The sequence below is a fragment of the Pleurodeles waltl genome, chromosome 11 (assembly GCF_031143425.1).
Source record: "Pleurodeles waltl isolate 20211129_DDA chromosome 11, aPleWal1.hap1.20221129, whole genome shotgun sequence".
Lineage (NCBI taxonomy): Eukaryota > Metazoa > Chordata > Amphibia > Caudata > Salamandridae > Pleurodeles > Pleurodeles waltl.
The window spans coordinates 24,827,074-24,853,015 of NC_090450.1; the positions used below are offsets into that span (position 1 = coordinate 24,827,074).

The 25,942-nt window shown below is 41.7% G+C and overlaps 1 protein-coding gene across 3 annotated transcripts in view; it reads left to right on the forward strand.

Moving 5' to 3' along the window:
• Positions 1–25,328, forward strand: part of COPS7B (COP9 signalosome subunit 7B) — a 41,866-nt gene extending 16,538 nt beyond the window's left edge. For all 3 annotated transcript variants that reach the window (XM_069212872.1, XM_069212874.1, XM_069212873.1), the window contains exons 4-7: positions 867–955; positions 7,416–7,618; positions 13,545–13,650; positions 22,983–25,328. In XM_069212872.1, the coding sequence (XP_069068973.1) occupies positions 867–955; positions 7,416–7,618; positions 13,545–13,650; positions 22,983–23,141 (557 nt within the window). In that variant the 3' untranslated portion in view covers positions 23,142–25,328. The remainder of the gene's footprint in view (positions 1–866; positions 956–7,415; positions 7,619–13,544; positions 13,651–22,982) is intronic.
• The last annotated feature ends 614 nt before the right edge of the window (positions 25,329–25,942 follow it).

Below are 25,942 nucleotides of genomic sequence, written 5' to 3' on the forward strand. Positions count from 1 at the left end.
GGATGCAGATTTTCGGAAGAAATAAATGTACGCCCATCCTCACACGTCTTCAGTATTTTTCATTGGTTATGACATACGTTTCCTTCGTCCCGCTTTACAGATAACTTAGTAGCTAGCTACTGATATCCTGGTTCAAAATATTCAATTGTATCTGTCAGTAAAATTGTTCCATTTCAGTGATGCTGACTTCCTGCTGGGTCCCAAGATTCTAAAGATGTATGTTTGTTGTGAGCTTGCAGTTGTGATGGTGGCGGTACCTGTTCCTGGTGCCACCAGTGACCTTTGGTGAAGTATTGTAGACTGTTTAATAACGCCACCTACAAGGAAATATTGAGTCTGTAGCACTTGTTCTCCAAGTATTTTAACACAAATTAAGTATGTAGCACCTTTCACTAATAAAGTAGGTCAGTTCAGAGTTTCAATGGCCTAGATCCCTGACATGATGTTGAAGGTATTATTGCCCTGCTCTTGGGCAGCAGCTAAGCATTTCAGAATTGCGACTAAGCATTTCAGGATTGCTGCACCCTTTCGATTAACATTCCCCTTGCTCTTACTGCCACATGATAATGTATCTTCTACTTTGGCTAACTCATCCTTTTCCTCAGCACCTGGTAAAGGTTTTTTAACACCACAAACTGTAGTGAGCTGCTATCAATGCCAAAGACAATTTGGAGTGGTGCGCGCCAACTTGGACCCCCCTGGCCCCTTGTGTGGATCTTTTAGTGATGATCTACACTGTAGGACTTGGTAAACTGCACTGTCGCACTTGATAACCTGCAATGGAGGAACTAGAGGCTGTCGCTGTGTACACAATTGATCTGCACTGTTTCAAGGATATAAATTGCATTTCTGTATTCCCCCTGCAGCTATGAAAGGCAGCCTGCCAGAGCTTTCAACAGCCCAGAAGAACAAGTTGAAACACTTGACGGTTGTTAGCCTCGCCTCCCGAATGAAGGTATTGGACATGTCCTTCTACACATCCGGCACAGAATCTATTCTGCTGTTATTTTAAAGTAATAATCATATGTTATGTGTCTCATATGTGCCTGCAGTCAGGTATTTATTTCTTCATAAGCAAAAAGAACAGAGATGGACGGAATGCAGAGCATGCGTCCCAAAATACTTGTGTCCGCTCCAGGGAGGACCTGGCCTAGCAGTTCGGCTGAACTGTTTTAATGGGGAGCAGGGTCAAGACTGATTTTCATGTAGCTGGGTCCAAACTGGGGTGACGTGGTGAGCAAAATAACAATGGATTAAACCCAGATCTGTGACTGGGGGTGAGTGTGTGAAAAGGTTCAACACTCCGTCCATCATTTTATTTTGTGGTACTGCTAGGTGTACCCTAAGTAGCTTTGGTATGCCCATTCGTGGGTCCCTTGCTCGCTGTCCACTGGATTCAAGCTGCCTGGCTGTTGATGGGTGAAAGCCCGAAACCGGTCCCAGGATGCTTGTTTCCGGTCCAGGGAGGACCTGGCCTAGCAGTTCGGCTGAACTGTTTTAATGGGGAGCAGGGTCAAGACTGATTTTCATGTAGCTGGGTCCAAACTGGGGTGACGTGGTGAGCAAAATAACAATGGATTAAACCCAGATCTGTGACTGGGGGTGAGTGTTTGAAAAGGTTCAACACTCTGTCCATCATTTTATTTTGTGGTACTGCTAGGTGTACCCTAAGTAGCTTTGGTAGGCCCACTCGTGGGTCCCTTGCTCGCTGTCCACTGGATTCAAGCTGCCTGGCTGTTGATGGGTGATAACCCGAAACCGGTCCCAGGATGCTTGTTTCCGGTTCAGGGAGGACCTGGCTTGGCAGTTCGGCTGGACTGTTCCCTTGGGGAGCAGGGTCAAGATTGATTTACATATGGCTGGGTCCAAACTGGGGTGATGTGGTGAACAAAATAACGATTGATTAAACCCAGATCTGTGACTTGGGGTGAGTGTTTTAAACGTTTCAACACTCCGTCCATCATTTTATTTTGGGGTATTTTTTTTGCTTATTTAGGAAAGTATATCTTGATTTAGACGTATATCTTAACATTTACTTTTACTTCCATGTTGTTAAATTACTGCTAACATGTGTTAAATCCTCTGTTACCATGCACTGGTTAGGAGGTGATGTCCTTACAACATACTTGTTGAGTCTGGATCCATTGCTAATGTCTTCTTCCTCAACACGTCTCTGTTTCTGGGAAAAAAGCTAGATATGCTGGTTTTCCTTTTGTAGCCATACAGATCCAAGTTCTATTAGGCAACAACTCTTAGAAGTGCACTGGTGTTCTGGTCTATTTACTGTTAAGGCCAGGTATTTGTCTATTCTCTCTGGTGGGCCACAATACTCGGATTGGATGTATAAAGTTTGAAGAGAGCAAGGCAAAAGGGATCCTATACAGAACTGCTGACTAATCTGCATTCTGCTCTCTATAATCAACAGGATTTTCATACTCTATTTACAAATACGGATTGCTGCTTCAAAACTGATTGGTATAAAGTGCCACGCTCAAATAAACTGAATCTGTGACCTTGTGAACAGAGTGGTCATGCTCACTTTGGAGATAGTGAGAACTATTGGCTGATGCGAAAATATCAGAACTGATGACGCAATTAAAACAACATTCAAACAAGAATTAATGGATTCACTGCTTCCTGCTAGTATATACCGCAATCGAGTATCCATGTCCGCTCTCTTCAAAATACACTACAATTTCAATTTATATTTTATTCTCACTTGCGTTTTTACTGTGTGCTCCTTGCTGCAGGAAGTATATATTTATTTCTGTTTTACGTTGACTGAAAATAGGCATTTGGGATCATAGTAGGGCGCATTCCTCCAAAATGGTGACACGAGAGAGTGCGTGATAAAGTTTTTCTCTTTAGGTGGGAGGACTGTATTTGACTGCCGTTTGGGCTGCCACTAGAGTGGCCCAAAAGCCAAACGCACTACACATACATGCAGGAAGGCACTTTGAACACGAGGCCAGCACATTTTTTCTAATGTAAATTCATGCAGATGATCCCTTTACTCAAGTTGGCTAACCCCCTTTGAGCATCATATCTTGGGCCCTCTTCTAGATTACTATCCTCTACTCTCCTGTGCTTTCTAACAATAATACACATCAGCAGTTGTCAGACCCATCCTCAAGAATCCAACCACTGATCCCTCCTCTCGTCTAGCTAGTGCCCAGTTTTCCAACGTCCCTTTCTTCTGAAGAATACTTGAGTGAGTGCTGTTCAGTTGACTTGATCCTGGAACTCTCCATTTACTCAGCCCAGTGCAGTCTGGTTTTAAATGGTCCACCAAAAAAACTAAATATATTAACAGATCTATAATATGAAAAAAATAAGTTCAAACTGTCAAAGTAAACATGTTGTACAATGCTTGTGCTGGTGAGCACTGCACCCCATTTTTGTAACTGTACACACTGGTGTAAAAGTGTTCAGTTGTAAGGGAACAGGGATCAAACGTCATTACTAAAAGCAGTGCAGATCTTTGAAGGCATAGATCAAATTCTGGAGAAATATTTTCAAAGATCTGTTCGAGAAGGAGGTAATATGGAAACAACAATGAATAATACTATTAATGTTTCTTAGACCGTTGCGTAAAACGAGAAAAGTACACTTCCTTTATGTAGAATGTTCATGACTGTTCAGAGAACAGGCTAGTTTAAATGTTTTAGTGTGCTAAACAGGCTAGTTAAAACGTTTTAGTGTGCTAATAATGGGACTATTAATTTCTTTGGGATTAATCTCTGGTTAATATCTGGTTTCAGTGGTTTTAACTGATTTTGTATTATCAAATGAATACATTTTTTTCTTCATGTTAATCTCTTTGTTGTGCTGTATAGTGACGGTCGGTGGTGTACACCACACCTTTTCTTTTTATTTAATTATGGTGGGAATGTACCTTTAGCCCACATTTAATTCCCTTGTCCATATTTTGATTTTACCCAAAACAATAAAAATTGCATAACTAATAAACAGAGTAAAACTTAATAAACCTGACACCAAAATGAACAGCCGATATGATGTTTTTGTTTCAATTTTAAGTAGCAATAGCAACAAGATGCCCAAAGTACTAATGATAGTCAATGGTTGTGGTAGAACAGGACTTGGGCACATTTTGACGCTGACCTGGATTAAACGCGAGTCGGATACACTACCCAGGTTCATGCTGCTCAATGATAATACATTTTTACTTCAGTATTTTAAGTCCTGATCCACCACTGGAATATGTTTTAAAGCCCATTAGGGTCTCAGGAAGACACTCAGGGTGGCAGTCAGAGACCAGTCAGCGTGGTCCACGCTGACTGGTCTCTGGCTTGTTGTATTTGTAGATTTAACAGGACAGCCTTATGACCTTTGAAGTCCACTTCTTTGCTTTGGGTACAAGAGAGGGATCAAGTCCAGGCGTCTAGGGCTCTTCTCAGGTTGCTGACAGCAGGTTTTGTCCTGTCCTTCCATAGGTCCAGAAGTGTTCTAAAGTGGGTGCCTAGAGATGTCACAATTATGTCTGCCAAAGGGTAGTTGGTGAGAGTAACCCCTTGGGGCCCAATGGAGTAAAGGTTCTGAGGGCTAACTCTGCCTACTTTGGGCATTTACAAAATGTGGGTTCTGAGGGCTGGGGTTGTGTGTGGGGGTGGACTGCGGTAATTCTGGTGTCCTCCCGCATCTAACATTAAAATCCAGTTTTAGGCTGCCCCAGTACCCCGGAAACTCAGATACAGAAGTCTGGTAAAATTAAAGCTGAGCTTTCAACAACTAGCAAGTAGATGCAAACAAAGTGTTTTGGCATTCGTTTTTTCTCCCTTGAAGTGTGACCCAAATCTTAAATGTAAACGCAGCAGACCTGTCAAACAGGCTGTGACACTCTTAAATGGAGATTGGCTGAGAAGAGAGCAGAAGGCTTCTCCCCTTAGTGTCAGAAACCATTTGCCTGTGACAGTGAAGACCTAATTGAAGTGCGCCCCGAGTATAATATGAAAAACGCAGAAGGTCTGTCAAGTAGGATGTGACATTTAAGCAGGACTTGACACTTTTATGTTAAGGATGATCCTCCCAGTGTCCTCTTCATGTTTTATAAGGTTTAGATGGATTGTCTCGTCCCATTCAGGCTAGCCTTTTCTTTTCACTTCAGGAGACACATCATGCTGCCAGGGGGCAGTTGAATCATTACAGAAAGACCTTCTGTGATTTTATGCAGGCAATAGGTAACTTTTCCAAAGTACCTCTTCTGCAATAGACACAATTTGGCTTTACCATTAAATTGGATTTTCTTAAACAAGTCAAAAGTGTCCTTATAATATTTCTGTAGCTGTTTCCTAGGTGGAGCTAACATAAATTAAACTTAATATTGTATCCAATGCGTTCCTATGGAACAGCCAATCCTGCAACAGTGAAAATAGCTTTGAAGTGCTAGTCACTGTAAGAAAATGTTTAACATTAATCTATACTTGTCCTACTTTTAAGTATTATGTACTCTGCCTTAATGGGAAGTAAGGCTTACTTAGGGTGACCTAATATTACACTTAAAAGGGTTTTAGGCCTGCAAAGGGGTTATTTTGACAGGTAGAATTTGCAGTTTAATCCTACAAGGTATGGTTACTAGTGGCAGGCCTGAATTCATGTTTGGATTGTTACTGCTGTCCGTTACACAATGAGTGCTGCAGCCCACTGGTGATATTTAACTTTAGGCCCTGGGTACCACATACTATGGACTTCGAAATAAGTTAAATGGCATTCGGGTTTGCCAGTTTTACTGCGTTGTTAGGAGGAGCACACACACGTTACCACTGGTTAGTAGGGGTGACATGCACAGAGTTCTATAGACAGGAAAAATGGGGTTCAGCCAAAAGGGCAAAGGAAATTCAAGTGACTCTGTAGAAAGGACATATTTCCAATACCCTTGTTTCTGGCCTGAATGTTCATTGCAGAGATATTCAAAGAAACTCAGTCTTCCCACACAGAACAGTCTATTGTTGACCACTCTTGAGTGGAGAGCAAATGAGTACGAGCTGGAAGACATTGTGGAAATACATTGAAATATGAGCCACCATTAAATCCTGGTCGCTAATCTGTAGTTATCAGCAGTTGAGATTACCTTCCAGCACTAAAGCACACCTGTCATCCCTGAGACTTCCAGAGATGGATCTTTACTTCAGAGAGAGGCAATAACTCTGACTCTTCTTCGTGGCTGATTGAATCTCAGCCCTGTTAAAGGATTCCTTCCTGTTCCTCTTAGGCAGAGACTGGTTGAAAAAAATCAGGGCAACGGGGAGGCATTCTAACAGCCCTGCTTGGACAAGATGTCTGGAACTGAAATATCATTAATAGATGTTTAAGCTTCTTCCATTCATTTTTGGAGAGGACGTGTAGGAGGACAAGGTCATCATTCTGTCTTATTTTTTAACTTGGTCTGTACACTGGCAATGACAAAGTTAAATGTTGTGCGAACCACAGTAGATTTTCTTTTGTCTGCAAAGAGTTTTTGCAAGGTAATGATCCCTTTATTCTTCCTTAGACCTTTGAGCCTAACAACTGAGTGTGAACTGCTATCTGGTGATAGATGGTTGACTGGATGCTGGAATGCAGTGTCTCTAGGTAGGAGAAGACGGCCACATCTATGAAGTTGCACTAGTGAGAGTACTTTTGTTGGCAATGCACTCTGTTCTTTGGAAACCCAATTGTTCTTATTCCCCTTTTTCTTCTATTTTATACTATGTGGGAGTTGGGTATACTTGGCCTGACATCTGATTTCATCAGCCCATTAATGTCATTTAGGGAATTTAAGATAAAAATTGAGTCCTTTGTTTAAGTAGTAGTTGTTTAAGTAGTGATCGGCGTTGGTGATCTTTTGAGTCCATTTTATTTATTATATTGTTATATATTATATTGTTATATATTATATTGTGACAACTTTGAAAGCATTCCTTTGTCAATTTTGTATAATGACCTGATCAGTTGGCAGAAAATCATGCTAATGTGTTAATGCTTGGTCCAATTCTGTCACTTGAGAATTACACTTCTAATATTAGTCTTGATTCAGTGGTCTACAGTGACATAATGATCCTTTTATTTCTAACCTGTAAGGTGTTAATATTTTTTCAGTGTCTTAGTAAGATGATGGTTGTTGCTGACAACAAAATTATAATTATGCCTGCTCTCAGGAACTCTAATATAGTTTGGTAATCTGTAATTCTTTGATAAACATTTTGGTTTTTAGAAACTGTTTTATTTTGCCTGGGTGTATTGCCTTTTGAACTATAAAATTTGAAAACATGTTTTTTTTGTGGTTATTTAAGGATAATTTATTTTTTATGAAAATCTCACATTTGAATAAACCGGCAAGGGGGAAATGCTAACCACTTTCTGTGATTCAATATTGCTGCCTTACAGTAATACCTAGGTATTCTGTTTTTTTGTTTCAGTGCATTCCGTATGCTGTGCTGCTGAAAGACTTGGATATGCAAAACCTGCGAGAGCTAGAGGATTTGATCATTGAAGCAGTGTACACAGACATTATTCAAGGGAAGCTGGATCAGTGTAGGCAGCTGCTGGAGGTGGACTTCTGCATCGGTAGAGACATCCCCAAAAAAGACATCAGCAGCATTGTAAAAACGCTGCAGGAATGGTGAGGCAGCGATGATGAGCTATCAACCGGTATTTCTAATGACTTGTTTTGCACCCTCAAATTGTTCTCTCTGAAATGCTGCCCCGTCCCCAAATACTTTTATAAAAGATTTAAACATCTGGACCCTTTAATATGACCCTGTGAAAAGCTATGTTGCTCCTATAAGACAGTGGGATTCAACAGTTAAGAGTGACTTGCCTATAAAATTGAGAATGTATTGGTCGTTTTCTCATACTATGAGTGGATCAGTTTGTAGAGCTCTCTTGTAGCTGTCGTTTTATTAAAAGCTTAAAGTAATACTTACAATCCAGTGATAATAGGTGTTTTCTCTTCACAAGCCAAGCTGTTAAAATAAAGAGGCTGATTTTGCTGTGGTCTAGATCACTAAAGGTATAATGGGCAGCTATACCCAGACTAATTAAATAACACATTTGGGGGAGGAGTGTGAACAAGTACACAATTGCACTCCAATCTATTTCTTTTATTTTGTTGCTATTTATAATGCTTCTTCATTCTAAGGCGCTTGGATACTCTATAATAGATCTTAGATAGGTAGAATAAAGGAAAATGGAAAAATTGGAGGGAAACAAAAACAATCCGCTTCAGAAAGTAGGATAGTTATTTCAGTCAGCTAGTTGTCCATCATGTGGGCGTATGTGAAAAATGTGTTTTAGGTTTTCCTGAATGCCTAGTGGGTAGCAGCCTTTTGTAGATCAGTAGGGAATGAGCTACAAATGGACAATGCAGCACTATGGAAGGTTTGATGAAACATTTGATTTTGAATTCGGGAGTTTCAAGCAATAGTGTGGTTCTGCTTCTCAGACCTCTTAGGCCTTCTGAAATATATAGAAGATAAGCTGTATAATTGAATTAATATAAATTAATTGCTTTGAAAATGAGACAACCAGTCTTGGAGTGTATTCTCGCCTTTAATGCGGAGCCTGTGAAGTTCCTTGAGGGCGGTTGTGATGTGGATGAATTTCCTCTTACAAGAGGACAGTAGAAGGCGTTGCTGATCATTAGTGATTTCTGAACATCAGCCAGTACTGCATTTCCGCAGCCTAAATGGCAAAAGACGAGTACACATGCTGCATTTTTGTTTCTGTTGGAGTGGATTTTTTTTTTTTTTTTTTTAGTTCTTGAGATGAAGCAGGACTATTGTGCTATTTGGTTTACGTGGCGGATGAACAACAGACTTGAAGGGTGAATGAGACAATTCTTCTGACAGGCCAAATCCATTCCCTTGCCGCTCATAAATCAAGTTTAGGTTAAATTAATTTCTATGTTTGAGTGCAGATTCTACTTGGATGGATTAAGCTGCGGAGAGTTGTCAGATATGTCGTGGTTGCGTTTTGAGAGGGTGAGATGAGAGGAATAGAAGTATTTGTAACTTTCAGCAGTTACGTTGCAGTGTTCTGGAGAATGTAGATTCTCCAGGAGGTTGTGTTGGTAGAATCTGGATTTCATTAAAGAAGGGGTTTACATCTAATTATTTTATTGCTTTCCATGCAGCTATTCTAATAGCAAAACTCAAAATTCCAGATCCAGGACACCACAGTCCTAAGCTCAGACAGCCGCCATCTTTCTCTTTACACCAGCTCTGAGATATTCAACAGCTGCCCAGATATTGAAACCCCAACTTCTTAACACAAAATAACTCACTTTCTTCACTGACTAATCAAGCTTTCTGGATTTCTGTCAAAGAAAATATAAACAAAATAATTACAATAACTGAAAACATCCACGGCACAAGCATACTCATTCTTTGTACAACATATTGTTTTTAAAAGTTAAAACCATTCTCTCACCTTTCATTTTCGTAGACATGAGTAAGGGCAATCTGGAACAGATAATTCAGTCTCTGTGCCCTCAGTGGAATATAGATGTTCCCAATACAACCGCTTTGAGAAACTGCATTAACATGTCAAGAGAAGAGGCTGGCATTCTGCATGTTCAAAGCTTCCTCGCCATGTAAACACCCCTGCATTTGAACAATCAACAGCCTTTAAGGGCTCCTTAAAATGTCCACCTGACAGAAACACTATACTGGCCATGGTCCTTTGTACCCAAAACACTCATGTTCATCCCTGCTTCTTTCATGACCACTTTCAGCCATCCGGCTAGAGTTTCTTTAGAAACTGGCCCTAAAAGCTTAACACAAGACAACAGCAATTGCCACACACTGTCTCTGCGAAGTTCACTCACCTTTCTTTCATATTCTTTCAGACATCGCACTACACACAAGCGAGGATATTTACTAAATCTTGGATAAAACAAGGAAGACCTAGTTTTAGTGTTTTGTTTTATATGAAATATAACATGGGATTGTAAAAATGATTACTTACCTTCAATTCTTTCACAGCTGTCACTATATTGAAAAGCTTTGACAATTTACCAGACAACTGACATAATAAGTCGCTATTTAAAGGCCAACTCTTAAACATCAGATTCACAGTCCATAAAAAAAATCGCATTTTGTTCTAGGTGGCTATTTTGATACCTTTCATAACTCTACAAATCAAGGAATCTTTCCCTTTTTATTTTCCATTTACCAACCTGTGACCAGCAGCTACCACTAACACATAACAATCAACCATCCCATAACTTACTCCATTCCCAAATATGTGAGATAGAAAATTGATAAAACTATCTCAGAAGCTTACAAATGATTTAAAACCCATTCCATGCAGAAGCATATCTAGGTGCTCCATGCTCCATCATATCTCTTTCTCATCCTTGGACCCCAGGATTCCTATAGCAGTTCATGTGCCTCCTTTAAAATCTCTTCAAAATGAATTCCACTCCAGAAAATCTGGAAGGAAGAAGGTGCAGGGTTTTGTTGGCCACCTTAGGATGTTTTTGCCATCTGGGCCCATTAACAAACCTTCCTCACAGGAATTAAACAAAATTTCCTCTTATGCTAACTTAATCACCCCCTGGAAACCAGGATTGTCTCACCCAGAAGGGATTCACGTGCACAGGCTGACACTCCTGTTTCCTCACTAGTGGGAGAACCCTTTGAATCATAGCAAACGGAGGAAAAGCATAGACATTTTCCCTCCTCCTGTTCAAATGCATCCACAGCTTATGAATAGTGCCTCAAATTAGAGAACCTCTTCAACAACCTTGTTAACAGAGAAGCAAAAAGATCCGTCTCCAAAGAAACCCAGTGCTCTTGCAGCGTCCCAAAACTTCCCTCATTAAGACCCCAATAAGTATAATCCCTCTACAACTGTCTTGAAATCCAATCTGGTGCACAGTTGCTCTGACTTGCAAAGTATTTTTGCTATGGGTCCTACTTTGTGCTCTAAGCAGTAACTCCATCACTGTTTGGCTTCATCACTCAAGTTCATGACTTGCTGCCGCCAAGAGCGTTTAAGTATTGCGTGTCAGACGCATTGTCTAATTTCAACTAAACACTGTAGTTGCCTATACTGCCATTGAAACTCTTCAGAGGAAACCTACCAGCGTTCATTTCCCCGCAATTCATATGTAGAAATTGCTCCTCCAGAAACTATCTTTCCCCGTCTCTTGCTGACCCATCGAGCCCTGCCACTATACAAACTCCTATCTAGCTCCAAAATGGAATCAGGACACGTTCCGAAATTGGCTCAACCATTTCACACCTCTATATTGTTCAGCCACCAAGTCTACTTTTCTTTCGCCTCCATGGATAAATAAATCAGATTTCCATACCACAAGCCCCTTCTCAGGCTCTCTGCCCTCAGCCTATGCAGACCTCTGTAATGTAGTGGATCCGGAAATGCTGCCTGAATTGATGAGGAAAAAATACCCATTATTCACACCAGAGTTCTCAAGGTACCATATTTTTGCCTAGGGGACAATTTGAATTTTTATCTTCTTAGCTTCCTCACAGGCAGACTCAAAATTGACTTTATCGTATCCACCTAAAAAAAAATAAAGCCTCCTTTCCTAGAACCAAAACGAACTTCTCTCTGTTTATAAAAAAAAAAAAAAAAAAAACTCAGTCTTTCCCACAAATTCATCACTAACTGATCCTCTTCCTCTTGCTGATCTTGCAACATAATCAGGAATCTGTTGAGGTTTATTAATATAAGAATTTCTCTTTCACTTTCTCTTTCTCTTGCGCTCTTTCTCTTTCGCTCTCTTTCTCTCTCTCTCTCTCTTTCGCTCTTTCTCTCTCTTCTCCCCCCTCTCCTCCCCCTCTCTGTCTCTGACATATGCTGCTACTGATTGCTGAACCTTGGTGCAACACCAAGGTGCCGAAGATAGAACAATTGGTAGACCAGCAAACACCCATCTCCAAAGAGAACAAAGGCTCCTTTGTGTGTCCTTCTCCTCTTTCTCTTTCCTCCTTTAACTCTCACATATCTCCCTCATATAGGGTACAGAAATTCCACATCCACCTTTGATGAATTCCACCCCCACCCCATCCCCCAAAAGAATCTTCAGCTTCTTTATTTGAAGTCTTAACCTTATGTTGAATTAGCTTCCTTAAAATCTCTTCCTGAATCTGTTGATTATAAGCACTGGATTTGTTGAGCTCTACGTAGATCTAATTGTATTAAGAAAAATATGTAACTAATTACTAAAAAAGAGGCAAAACAATATACATAAAAATGTACAATTAAATATGAAAGCGATCCACAAATCAATATAATTCTTTAAATACAGCAATAAACTTCCTCCATTTTAAAAATATGACTTCCTTTGTTTAATTCTGGCGACTGTCAATGCTGTCCGTGAAACAGCTGGAACACTTCCACAGTTCCCATTCTCAACCTCTGGGTGCGCAACACATCCTAAGGTTCTTTGCCCTCAAGCAAGATGGCGGAGACAGGCATGTGACACTTTCCGTCACACCGCTCGCAAGTCTTGTATCCATGTAGGGGTGCACTAATGGTACCGAGATGGTAGGATTGATAAAGGATTCCAGTCAGGCTAGCGGAGTTCCCTGCTACTCGCCCATCTTGCCGGCCACGCCCCACAGAAGTATTTCATTTTTTAAAGCAGTGGTTGCTTATAGCCAGCTGAGCCTTCTGTACCAAGATGTGTACTGGTTTCTGTAGGAGGGACACTTTGAGCTGTTAAAGAGGTCAGCCAGCTCTACATAAGCATGATGTGAAAAAGGACAATTTGTTGGTTTAAATCCTATTTGGGAGCAAAGAAGAGGGGGTTACAGTTGCCTGAGCTGCACATAACAGGACCCACCCCATGACGCGGCCCTCTGCCCAAGGCTATAGGTGGATGCTTCCTGCTTTGGCGAAGGCCATGCAATGTCCGTCTTTTGTTTGTTTTTTGAGACCTTAGAACCTGAATCTACAGAAATAGATACCATAGTTATATTATGAAATTATGTCCTGGTTTCCCTTAACACCCCCCGTAAAAAACATTTTAGTTTTTTATTTATTTTTATACCTGCTATTTAAAGTTCAATTGATGGGTTCCATCTTGTTCCCTCTATTTTGTCTTCGTTTGGGTAAGTGACTACCAGTTGACGTGTCTCACCTCTTTTGTGATGGATTGATCCCTTCTTGTTTGTGGTCCTTTGATTTTGTACTCTAATGTCCACCACCAGAACCCATGACATTTCCCACCCTGCTAAGAAACGAATGGAAACAGTACCTCGGAAGAGAAGCAGTGATGCTCTCTTTCCAGTGGGCACAATTTGCCTCCACATATGGCCTTCGATGAAGATGGACCTCGTGTTATTGGAGAAGACCGTCCCCTGGAGTTGCCTTTGCATCTCAGCCACTTGAGCCATTTTGCTTGTAGCTGGAAAAATTTACCGTCATCACAATGCATGCTTAGTAACATATCTCTGATAGTGTTGAGGGGTATAGAGTTTGAGGCACTCTTGCGCCCAGCAGCTTCTTATTGAACCAAGGCAGTTAGTCTAATACTTCCCTGGGTGTCAAAGAATAAATTATTTATTCCGTTGCAGGTGTGACGGGTGTGAAGCAGTGCTGTCTGGGATCGAGCAGCAAGTTATGAGGGCTAACCAATTTAAGGAGTCCCATCTACGCACGCAGCAGCACATTGAGACAGAGGTTTGTGCATATTTCAGTCTGTGTCTAGAAACTAATCTAAAATGCCAAGAAATACCATTTATAAATGTGTTTTGATAATGACTGTAAATTAAAATGGTTTTAAGTCCTTAGAAGTAATGACAGTGTTACCCTGTACATCTTTCCAAATTTGAGGAAGCTGTCCTAGACGTTAGTTATACCCACAGTATAACCTATTGCTTGTTATTTATTCATTTTGTTTGGAAGTAGCACACGTTTCCGTGCTCTGGATTAACCCGGATAAACTCACCATCACAACCATTGACAACCAAAGGAAAAAGCTTATGAGAAATGCTAACATTGACTTAGATCATAGTGTATTAGTGCAGTTTAGCCTGTGGTTTGTTAAAGCAAATATTGCAAAAATCAGTGTAAGAATCAGAATAGGAAACCCGAATTATAAAATAAAAAGTATCCGAATAAAAGTATAGTGTGCAATTCATACACCGTTTAGGTAGATAGGAAGAGTTGTAAAGTGCCTAACATCCGCTGTGGTAGGTGCTCTGATTGCTGTAAACATGTTTTGCCTTTTTATGCTTGAGAAAAATCTTTCTTCAGCACATGGACTTTTGATGTGCTTTTTTCGCATATTGATCCAGATACTGCTGCTGCTAAATCACTACCATATTAGTGACTCCGGTACAGTTTTTTTTAAAGAATCGAACAACTTTCTTCCATACGTTAATGGGTACAGAATTATGTCATGCCGCAGATAATAATGGCATTTGATGTACAGGCAGCCGTGATCAGGATCCGGTTCTCCCTTTACTGAAAGGGACTCTCTCGATTGTTCAAGCAGGTTGCATTGTTGGGTCTAACTCATACTAATAAATATGGTGGAGAAACGTTTGGGAGCTTACAAATGTAACTACAGAGAAACACATTGTGTGTTTTCAGCTTCGAGAGCTCTTTGGTCTTTAATGTTTTGATTAGTCCTGATTGCCAGTTCGTTGTCACAGAACATTCAACACCCCCTGTCGTTCTGTTGCTGATATCATTGCAATATCAGTATCAAGGGCGGCATGTGAAAAGCACTAAATGGGTTTGTTAATCGCTAGCGCTCCCAAAGAGACAAGGCACAGTCCCAAACCTTGGCTGCATAGGCCATGAGTCTGGTGAGAAGGAATTGATGTATCAGGTGGTATTAGACACAGACTCTGCCTTGCCAGTCGTATGCGTGCTCCCTGTGAACCTTTTTAAACTTGTAATGTCAGAGAAGGGGAGATCGCGTCTTATAATCCTTGCAAAATGTCTAGATTGCTTAGGATTTTAAGTACTCATTGCTGACATCTGTTGTGATCTGCAGGGTGCACGTTTAAATTGAAACATAGCCTTTAAATTGAGTACTATTAAAAAGGAGGGTGGTAACACCTGTTATTTACAGCATTTGGAAACTGTAAACTTGGAACATTAAACATTACATAAAAATAAAACTATATAATACATCATTAGGGAGATATTTCAGCTACCTTTTTTTTTTTAGTAATTCTGAAAGACAAACTTTTAGATTCCCTGCCATGGCTATTTTGTTGGAATTCATAAACAATACAGTATTGTCTTCCTTGACCAGAATACTGCAACACGCTTTAAAGTGTGTACGTTTAGTTTTTTAAAAATCTTTTAAGAAGAAACTATATTTTAAGCCTTTGTAGTGTGTCTATTAGTAAACTAAATTAAATTTGTCTGAATTTTTTTTTCACCAATCTCTGATTTGGAAGAGAAACTGTTGTCAATAGTGCAAACTCGGGACAACTTCATAGCCAGCAGTAAAAAGGATGTCTTTCTAATGGGACCCCCATGGCTTTGTTGCTCTTCTGTTGTGCTGAATGCAAGGCCCCACTTACAAAAAAAGCTGGAGGACCAAGGGACTGGACTGGGATGTCAAAATGAATCAATCCCAAATAGCTGTGCAGTCATTTGCTGGAGGTGCCAGAGAGAAACCATACGAGTTCAGGTGAACTTTTTCCGAAGTCTTCAACAACTTAATTCATCATCTTGGGCTCAACAGTGCAATGCTATGGTGTGTTAAAGGAGTTTCACCGAGTGCTCGTACTCCAGAAGGTCTCTAGGCAAGTGGTTCCCAACCTGCAAAGCCTCCTCAGGGGGTCCGCGACTGCTTAGAAAATTAAGTAATATTAACAGATTAGGTCCCCATCTTTCAGTAATGACTCAGTGGGGGGTCCCTGGATTGCAATTATGATTCAGTGGGGGTCCCTGGGTTCCAGTAATGATAAGGTGGGGACCACAGAAGTCAAAAGGTTGGGAACCACTGCTCTAGGCCATATGGTTGGGGAGCCATCATGGACAATATGACTGTTGACAGGAAGTGATCTCCTATGAGAAATCATAGCCTACAATAAAGGTGAAACTCTGAGCAGTTCGCCTGCTTCTGAAGTTGTTTCAGGTCTGAGACCATGTTAATATGAAAGGACAGTACCGGTTACCTTAACAAACTAGAACAAACCTAATTCTGTTGATAACTTCTGACAAACTGGTTGTGGTCCCTGTCTTCTAACATGAGCATCACAGTGGTGGCCAGCCCAGTCTGAGGAATATCAAGGAAGACAGACTGAGCAGGTTTGTGCTGGACGTGCATGAACGGATATTATGTGACAAGATGCTCGACAACGTTCCTATCAAAATGGGAGCCAGCAAGATCGTGCTGTTTGCAGTAGCAGGAAAAGCGATATACCATTACACTATCTCCTGAGCCTGTTTCCTCCTAACAGACTGATCTGGAAATATCTCTGTACCTTTCCACAGTTGTCTGTGCTCCCCTAAAAAGGATACAGAAGCTTAAACAGCACACAGCAAAATAAAATTCTGATTTCCCTGGGTTTGCCCCCTCAACGGCATTACCTTGATATCCTTGTGTTCCAGAAAACCTCCTGCATGTCGCAGAGGAGGCAAGACCTCCCGTCCGATACCCTCCCCTTCAGCAATTTACTGCTGACCTTGAACGTGTGTACGGTACCAGCAGCTGAAACTACCACCGTACTGCATTACCATCTTGAAGGACTAAAGCACCCTTCCAGAAGAAGCGGAGGAGGGTCTTTATATGATTTCTCGTCCTCTACATGTTGAATAAATCGGTCTTGGAAAGTCCTTGTATCAGAGGAGCCCTGAATACAATAAACTGATGCCTTAGTCATCTTACTTCACAATATCTTTCCAGAGTATCAGGCTATCACTGGGTAGGACCATAACTGATGGAAGAAGTCCTCTCCTCCTCAGTGCATTTAGTAGGTACAGAGCGTATGTGGGCCCTTCACAGCCGCTTTGGTGTCATATAGGTAGTGTGAAGAATGATGTATAGGTTAGAGGATATTGCCATCTCCCTCCAGCCCGTTAACTCATCCTTCTGTACATCATGCTTGAGTGTTCCACCAACCCATCTCACTTCTCTTTTAAAGAGATAAGGAGGTTTGGTGAGTTACTTACCAAAGATTTGTAAATTTGTGATATCTCATCCCCACTCGTGATAGCATCAGATGAGAGAAGGGAATCTGGGCCTCATAAGCCATATCCATAATTGCTTCCCACCCTATGACTCGCACCGCTGTCATGACTACTGGGTCCTACCAGCCACCACGTATTCAGCTACTGAAGGCTTCTAACTGCAAAACCCACTTTTAGAAACGTACATCCACTGCAAGTATGCCCTCATCATAAGTGCATAGGGTGCATTTGCCAAAAGCTATGTGCGATGTTTTACCCATCCAGATGAAAACCATCGCAGGCTGAACATCTATGGGCCATTTTTTCTGGGATCAGGTGCAGAAAATCTTGGGCGATATATAGAAGTCTCGGGAGGATCATCATTTTAGAGATCGCCAACCTTCCTAGTAGGCAAGTGGAACCGCTTGATACTTCTTATAAGTCCCTCTTCATTTTAAACTGTTAAGTTCAGGAACCATGTTAATTCTGGGAGCTGTAAAGCCCCAAATATTAAAAACTTAACTGATGGTTAAGGGATTGAGTTTTTTGTGGAGTACGAATCCACATTAATCCAGGTGTACCTGGGCTGGTAATACGATGCGGTGCCGGTTAGCGAGCACTTTAGCTTAGAGTTTTTAAGCTCACTATTAATCAAGGATATTGACCGGTAGAAGGAGAACTCCTCTGATGGACGTCTCTATTTGTGTAGGAGTACAATAGCGGCCACATGCAGGTCCCCAGAGAACTGGCCTTGTTGTACATAGCCAAGAATTGTGACCTGAACTGTTGTTCATTTTCCAGTGGGAAGCCATACAGTCCCGGGGTCTTCCCTGTGTTCATGTCCTTTAGAGTCTTTTCCAGCTCCTCCAGTGTTATGAGCCGTTCCATCTCCGCTCGTTCCAGCACCGAGCTCGATTTCAGTTGCCAGTCCGCTGTTAAGGGTACGAAGTCTCCCGATGGGGGTCACTCCAGGCGTGCACATAGGGAGGGCCTGGTAGTAGCATCTGCCTCTGCCCCTGTGAGGAATGAGTCCCTTAATCCGGTTGGCTGCCCATGGGCCACCAGGAAGTAAATTAGGTTGCTAGATTTGTCTCCCCTTTCATAAAATCTGCTGGCAAACACCAGCCACCACTGTAGGGCCTCATCGAGACGTAACTGAGGCAGCAACACTCTTTCTAGCATCACTTGACAGCCTTCAGTTTATTCCAGCTCACTCTCTTTATCTAAGGAGGCTACATGCAGGCCTACATTACTATTATGTGCTGCCGTTTTATCCTTTCTCATACTCTAAGGTTGGAATAGGCAGTTCCTTGCATATAAGCTTTCCTGCCCTCCAACAGTGTGTCCAGGTGTAAGAAATTGGGTTGTTGGTTGACTGGGGTGTAAGCCCAGGACAAGCAGCAGCCACAGTTCTTGTCCAGGTAAGGCACAAGCAAACCCCAAATTAATCTGTGCTCACCCTTTGGTAGCTTGGCACGGAGCAGTCAGGCTTAATTCGAAGAAATATGTAAAGTATTTGTGCAACACTTGAAACAACAAAACTGTGCAAGCACCTCATAAACAGGATCCCAAACCTGGTTAGAAAAATAGAACCTATATACTGAATAAAACAAGACTAAAACGACAAAAATCCAATAAGCAGAACTTGAGTTATGAATGTTTAAAGAATAAACTGTAAAGCAGCTCTTACAAGCCAAACACTCTAAAAGTTCAAGCCGACCGCGATAGAGCATGGGCCGGCTACAGGGACACATTTGGCCATGCTAAACCAAAGCACCTTAAATCCGGGTTCCGGAGTGATGCGTCTGTTCTGAACCATGCAGTAGAGGGGATGCACCACTTTTCTCCATGCAGCGGGGGCGATGTGTCAGTTCAGAGGTGTGGAGAGGCTGCAGTGCAAGTTACTGATGCATCAATGTCAAGGATGCGTTGAGCAAATGAGGCGATGGTTCAGTTCCGATGAGCAAAGGGACTGCAATGTGGTGTTTTGGCGGTGCCGGGAATAACACCGTAGTGTCTGTTCCAAAGACAATTCACTGGTTTCGAAGTGCAAGGTACAGCGGAGATGTGATTCTAGTTACCCGTGTTCCGACTCTCTAAGTAGAGGTGATGCATTAATTTTCTCCACACACCAGCGACAAATGATGTGTCTGTTCCGCTGTAGCAAGCATTTTGGGCCCACTTCTAAGGGTCCAGGACGGGGATGGCACTGCTTCGCAGGACAGCCTCACAGATGGCAAAGTCCAGGTGCAGGAGCACAGTGGTTCCAAGAATGGTATGTCCCTGAGTCTTCAGATCAGGAGGCCAACAAACTAGCTGCTGGAGTCACTATGGGTTCTCGGTTGGAAAGATTCAACCCCGTCCTTCTCACTCCCAGGCAAGAGGGCAGCAGGCACAGGTCAGCACACCAAAGCAAGAGTCCAGCAAACAGCAGGCCAGGAGAGTGGCAGGCCTTTAGCAGCACAGCAGTCCTTCTTCCTGGCAGAGTATTCACAGGTCCAGAAGTGGTAGTTTTAGAGGTCAAGCACTATAACCCAGTTGAGCCTTTAAAGTGGTGAAAACATCAAACACATGCCTTTGCACAGAGGTCGTTCCCTTCTTGCCTTGACTCCAGACTCACTACATGGGAGTTATTCAACCCTCTGTGTGTGGACAGGACACAGCCCATTCAGGTGTAAGTGAGGCTGTGCCGAGCTCCTCCCTCCCTTTCTGGCCAAGATGGCTCATCAAGGCCCATCAGGTCACACCTGATGTCTCTCACTGTGTGGCTGTGTGGGGGAAGTACGCAAAGCCCTGCTGTCACCCCACCCCATAAATCGTATCGTAGACAGGCAGTAGGGACCAAATGGCTAAAGTAAGAAAATGCCAACTTTCTAAAAATTGAATTTTCTGTACTGCAGTTTAAAATCTGAATTTACCATAAGTTAGGATTTTAAATTGTGAGTTCAGGGACACCAAACTCGAATGTCTACCTCTTTTAGATTGTGAATTATACTTAAAATATGTAATAAAGTAATCCCAACGTTAACCTATGGGAGAGATAGGCCTTGCTGCGGTGAAAAATAAATTTTAAGGTTTTTAACCACCAGGACGCGTAAAACCTAAAAGTACATGTCCAACATTTTAGATACACTGCACCCTGCCCTTGGGACTTTCTAGGGCATACCTTAGGGATGATTTACATGTATTAAAAAGGAAGGTTTGGGCCTGGCGAGAGGTTTACATTGCCAGATCGACAAGACAGTTTAAAACTGCACACATAGGCTCTGCAGTGGCAGGCCTGAGACATGTTTAAAGGGCTACTCAAGTGGGTGGAACAATCAGTGCTGCAGGCTCACTAGTAGCCTTTCATTTACAGGCCCTGGGCACATGTATTACAGTCTACTAGAGACTTATAAGTAAATTAAATATAACAGTTGGGGATAAGCTAATGTTATAACGTTTTAGGGCCCAAGCACAAGCATTTTAGCATTGGCTAGCAGTACGCAGAATCCTAAGGCCAGCAAAAACGAAGTCTGCAAAAACAGGAGGTCTAAAGGCAAAAGGTTAGAGGAAACCAAACCGAGAATGCAGGTCTAATACCGGTGATGCCACTGACACCTCATTTAGCTCCAGAAATGCCTTCATTTCCTGTGCCAGGAAGTGTTACTTTGCATCTAAGTTTTACTACCTATACATCTTGAGTACTTTTCTTCACAGGTAAGTAATTTTAAAAAGGTTTAAAGGCAGATAAGCCTTATATAAAATATAAGCTGAAACAGGGAACAGCCTAATAAATGTACTGCTAACCAGACCCTGTGCATGAGTCTAGCCATTTCTTAAAATAAGGCTTGGATTGAAAATATTAAAGAGGCAGACATCACAACGCCAGTGCTGCACCAACGCCAAAAGGTGCAAGCAGTATATTTGACATACTGTTAGTAAGGTAAGGTCACTGCAGAAATCTCAGCTTTCAGGTATATCTGACAAAGGGGGGAAAGCTAAAGGCAGGCCGAGTGGTTATCGGAGAATATTTGTTTTGCTAATCTCTGGTGCTATATCCAAGATTGGTATGGAATTTGGCAGGTTCTTACAATGTTAAACTTACACTTAGCAAATGGAGTTTCATGCATATTTGTTGAGCAGGCACAGTTCTAAGAGGACATTAAATTGTTCATTTACTAAGAATTTGCCAACCCTCAGTGCACATGTCCTTAAAAAATGCTTAGCACACATTGGCTGTAGGACCTGGCATATTTTTTTTTTTTTTAAGGATTCCTGGACCCTGTTTAATAGGTTTACAGACCAAGCTTTATGACCACAGACTTGAAGTAGACGAGAAGAGCGACAAGCTTCCTTGTCCAGGAAAGGAGAGGGCTTTCATTTTTAAATCTAGATCCATGGACAGTCTCCAAATCTGGGATTGAGAAGTGTCCACAGGCTAACAGTCAAGATAGGTGTAACTTTTAACCCTTCCAAGCTGCCCGATACATTGTTCTAATGCTAACTTCTTTAAAACTATTGAATGTTTTACACCAAACTAAGCAAACACACTTCTCTGTGTCAAGTTTTACTTACATGCAAAGTTTCCTGTTAATCCATTCAGGATTTCTTCTGTAATGGAAAGCAGATACCTGAAGTTAAAATGAGACCTGCTGCCTTTTTGACCACACCATTAAGTTTTTGCTCCTCGTAGGGCTGATGGAGCGATCCCCTACGGGTCCCTCAGAGGAGGGGTCTTTGCCGGGGATCTTTTGTTGTTTGGCCAAGGAGTCTTACTACATAGCCCCAGTATAGAGTCTAGACTGGCTTTGAACATGGGTGAGGATGAAATTCATTAAGTGATGCCATAGGGAGTAGCAAATGAACACATTTGATTTGCCCCAGTCCCCCTCTTTGTAAATGTGCCCCTCTTAGAAGGATTTGCACAAATTCAGAATTACCAAGGTTAAGTGAATCGTGCTAAGCATCTGGAAGATTTCGTGTTAAAGGTATAAGCAAATCAAAAATACTCCCTCCAACCACCAGCTTCTCTCTAAAATGTAACCTCTTCAGGACCAGTTCAGAACACTTTTTCAACACTAATATCTCATACAGTTTATCCGCTTTACATCAAACGAAGCAAAGGCACTTCCTTGACTAGAGTTCTACTCGCCTGCCATGTTTGGTGTAATTCAGTGCAGTCTTTTTTTTCTGTGGCGAGTTAAGACTTAGTGATTCATCTGGACACACTCGATTGACCATGTAACACCCTTCTCTGGTCTTGAAACCAAGCCTGCAGGTTTAAATATCCTGTCCTACAAGGAATTCCACAAGGATAAGGTGTTACTTTGAACACATACATAATTTCTGCAAACTTTAATACGATTACCACATAAATCATACATTTGCCATCCTGGATTTCTTTATTTATCTGTTTGTCTTCTCCTTGGTATTTAATTTAGAAGGGACTTTACGTTTTGTCAGTATCAGGCTTGTGGTTTCATCCCCTAAAACATGTTTGTAGTGCAAGAAAGCTTTAGAAACCATTTCTGAACAGGCCTGTTGTCTCTTGTGCTGATGAGGCCTAATTGGTTCACGGTAACCTGCCACTAACCAGAATTCTTAACCATAATCTTAGTGCAAGGGCAGCTCTTGTGACCTTCCAAATGATGCCAAAGCCACCTCAAACATGCCCAGACCACATGATCTGTATAGCAGCCACCTTGTATTGGGCCTGAGGTTTTGCAACCTACAGGCTTTATTTTTGCCATGTTGCAGTTTTTATTGATACCAGAAAAAAAATTGATTTTATGTTATGACACTGAGTTACTTTTCTTAGTGTTTTCTTCATAAATGTCTCTTCATCCTGATGCCATGGGGATGAACTATGATTCATATTTGTATTTTCATTGCAGGTCACAAACATAAGGAAAACATTGAAAGCCACAACCTCTGCTACCGCTCAGGATCTGGACCAACATCTCTCAGACCGAGACGGGCCTCCCCTCAGCGAGCAAAGGCAGCCCACCAAGAAAATGTCCAAGGTTAAGGGGCTTGGGGCCAGTCGCCACTGATGCTTTGCGCATTGGCAATTTTCAGGAAACAAAACAGCTGTTTACAGACTCACATCAGACAGGAGATCCTGCCTACAGTTTTTAGGTTGGCGCCACGCGCCTGCCTGCAGGCCAAGCCAGTGCAGCAACCAATAAATCTGAAGTTGGTTTTTAAAGGGGAATGAAGCAGTTTCACTATTAAGCTTGTTCTGTTCAGCAAGTTCCCAAAGCAGTATTGAATTAGTACCCCCCACCCCCTTACTCCATTGCACAGGAGCCCCCCCCCCTTTACTCCATTGCACAGGAATATGTGAAGATTACATTTTGGTAGATTGTTGATTGTGTGGATAACTTCTTGTGAAGATTATCTGATGGATGCATTTGTAAATGTTCTTCCCCCTGAAAACCTAAAGCTATAGACCATTTGTAAACCTTAATTGATGCTGCTTTTTCGCTGGTTTGCAGATAACTGTTTTTTGACCAGCCAAATTCCCTCCTGCTATGACAGCAATGTAGACATTTAAAATGATACACTCCCTACTTGGCCAGAAATGAAAAAAAGAGGAAAGGGAAAAAATGCAGATTGAGTACACCGTGTTTTCCACTAGTCTGTTCGGTAGAATTTAGCCTTTCTTCATAGTGTATAGGTGGATTCTGCCTAATGAATGAAACAACTGACGTAAGGGAGCACCCACGTATTCTGAGACTTCATGTCCTGGTACCCATTCTGTTTCCTGTATGGTATTCCCATCAGTGTTACACAGAATACTCTGGTTCAGGCAGGTATGCTTTGGATTGAATTGCGCAAACCCACCTTCTGAAGGAATGAAACCCATAGTAGACAATGTTAGGATACTGCCTTATTCCTCTGCCCTCAGTCAATCTTGTATTATTCAGTCAAACTTAAAATGCTGGCTTGGTTTCTTCCCAGGAATATGGTGAAATGACAGCATATGTCATGAGCTTCTGTTTACATTAGAATGTTCCTTCAGTGAGACGTTCAGAGAGTCGAATTGACTCTGTCAGCCTGTTTAATTTTGTCATTTCTGATGCTTATATATTTGTGCTTTTCAATCCCTTTTTATAGAACACGTGAGTACAAGATTAATTGCAGGACTGGTATTGTTGTGCCACCCCAGGAAAGACCATACCTCTTCACAGTCACAGCTAGACTGAACCATGCCGCCCTTTATGCACTGAGTTTGAAACAAAGCATGTATTATAACAGTTCTTGTTCCACAGGGCTGTGTTAATGTAACAAGAGTGAGCCAGTGCACATATGCCAGTACATGTCACCTGCCCCCAGCTTCCTTCCTATTAGAATTTGTTTACAAAGGAGATCATCTGCCATGTGCTACGAAAGCTCAGGGCGCGAGCCGCTCGTGCCAACCCACTGGGTTTGATTCTGAGGCTTCTGTCCTTTCTTCCGCTTGGCAGTACTTGGGAGCTGTGATGCCTGTTAATGCCTTGCTCCATTCATATCACTTAATGCCTTGTACTAATCAATAGAATTCTCGAGGCTGCTTCTCGTGAGGTATTGCCCAGAATGTTTAAGCTCCATCTTACAGCTGCCATCTCTGAAATCTTACTTTACTCTGTACATTCCTTCTTTGCATGCTAGTAGCTCTTCGGACATTCCTCTCTGGCCCAGGTGCTTATTCGCCTCCACTCCATTGTTCTCTGTACCAGCAAAGTGATGAGATGTTGCTTGACATAGTGCCTCATTGGACCCAAAACTAATTTATACAGATTTGAAAATAAAAACAATTTGTATGGGTCTTTCTGTGTTTTAAATAGTAAACTGTGGGTTCATTTTCCACTTAATCCGGTCTCTGAAAAGTTGGCCCTGGTTTTGCCAAGGAATCCAAGCAGTATCCTTTACCAGCTAAGGATGAGGTCAATGGGCCCCTTCAACTAGGAGCTTAATGCACACTGGAGAGGATCACACACCCAACTCTGAAAATAAGTAGGACTTGTTTAAAACTTTTTGAAATATGGCTGCTTTGTTACTCGTGTACTGAAGATGCCTTTCTTACACCTATTACAGTTCCTGCCTTGTTGATATTTTGTGGTATCTCTTGTACAGTACATTTCCTGTTTTTGGACTGACGTGAAACGAGGATTGACTACGCTCTTGTAACTGACTTGAAAATACCTTTCTGGTTACGAAGCACATTTGAAAACATTAAAAACATCAATTTTGTTGTACTTTTGTGTTGAAACGTTTTCTTCTTTGTTAAATCATATGGACTTGTCATCTGTGTACAATCCAGTATCATTGAAGCACAAAGATTACCAAACAGTCTTGCGGAACCATGGTTTAACCTTACATCCAAATTCTATAGCATGTGCATCATGATAAACCTTAAAACCGTTATTTTGATGGCAAATAATTATTCTGCGTGCATGGTCCTGCTCTTAGGCAGCTTCAGGTGATACACAACTTCCAGAAAGCATTTTCAAAAAAGTATGAGTTTAACATAGATGTGAAAGGTGCGGTAAGTGAAACAATTGTGCCTTTCCTGGATAAGCCTGACCTTGGCTCCATGAATGAGATTTTTCCTCCTCCCTCTTACGCTTTCTGGAACTATGACAATTAAAACTGATATAATTTGCCTAAGTGCGACTATTTGAACCAATTAGCTCTTTTGGCGGGTATAAAATTATCTTTGGCACACTAGGCTATGTAACGTCTGGGTCTCTTCTCAATCAGTGGATCCTTTTCAATGTTTGCAAGTGTGTGTGTGTGTTTGTCATGTGTTATTCAACTTCAAATTAGTCACAAAGTAATGCAAAATCTAGTGCCATATGGGAGAAACATC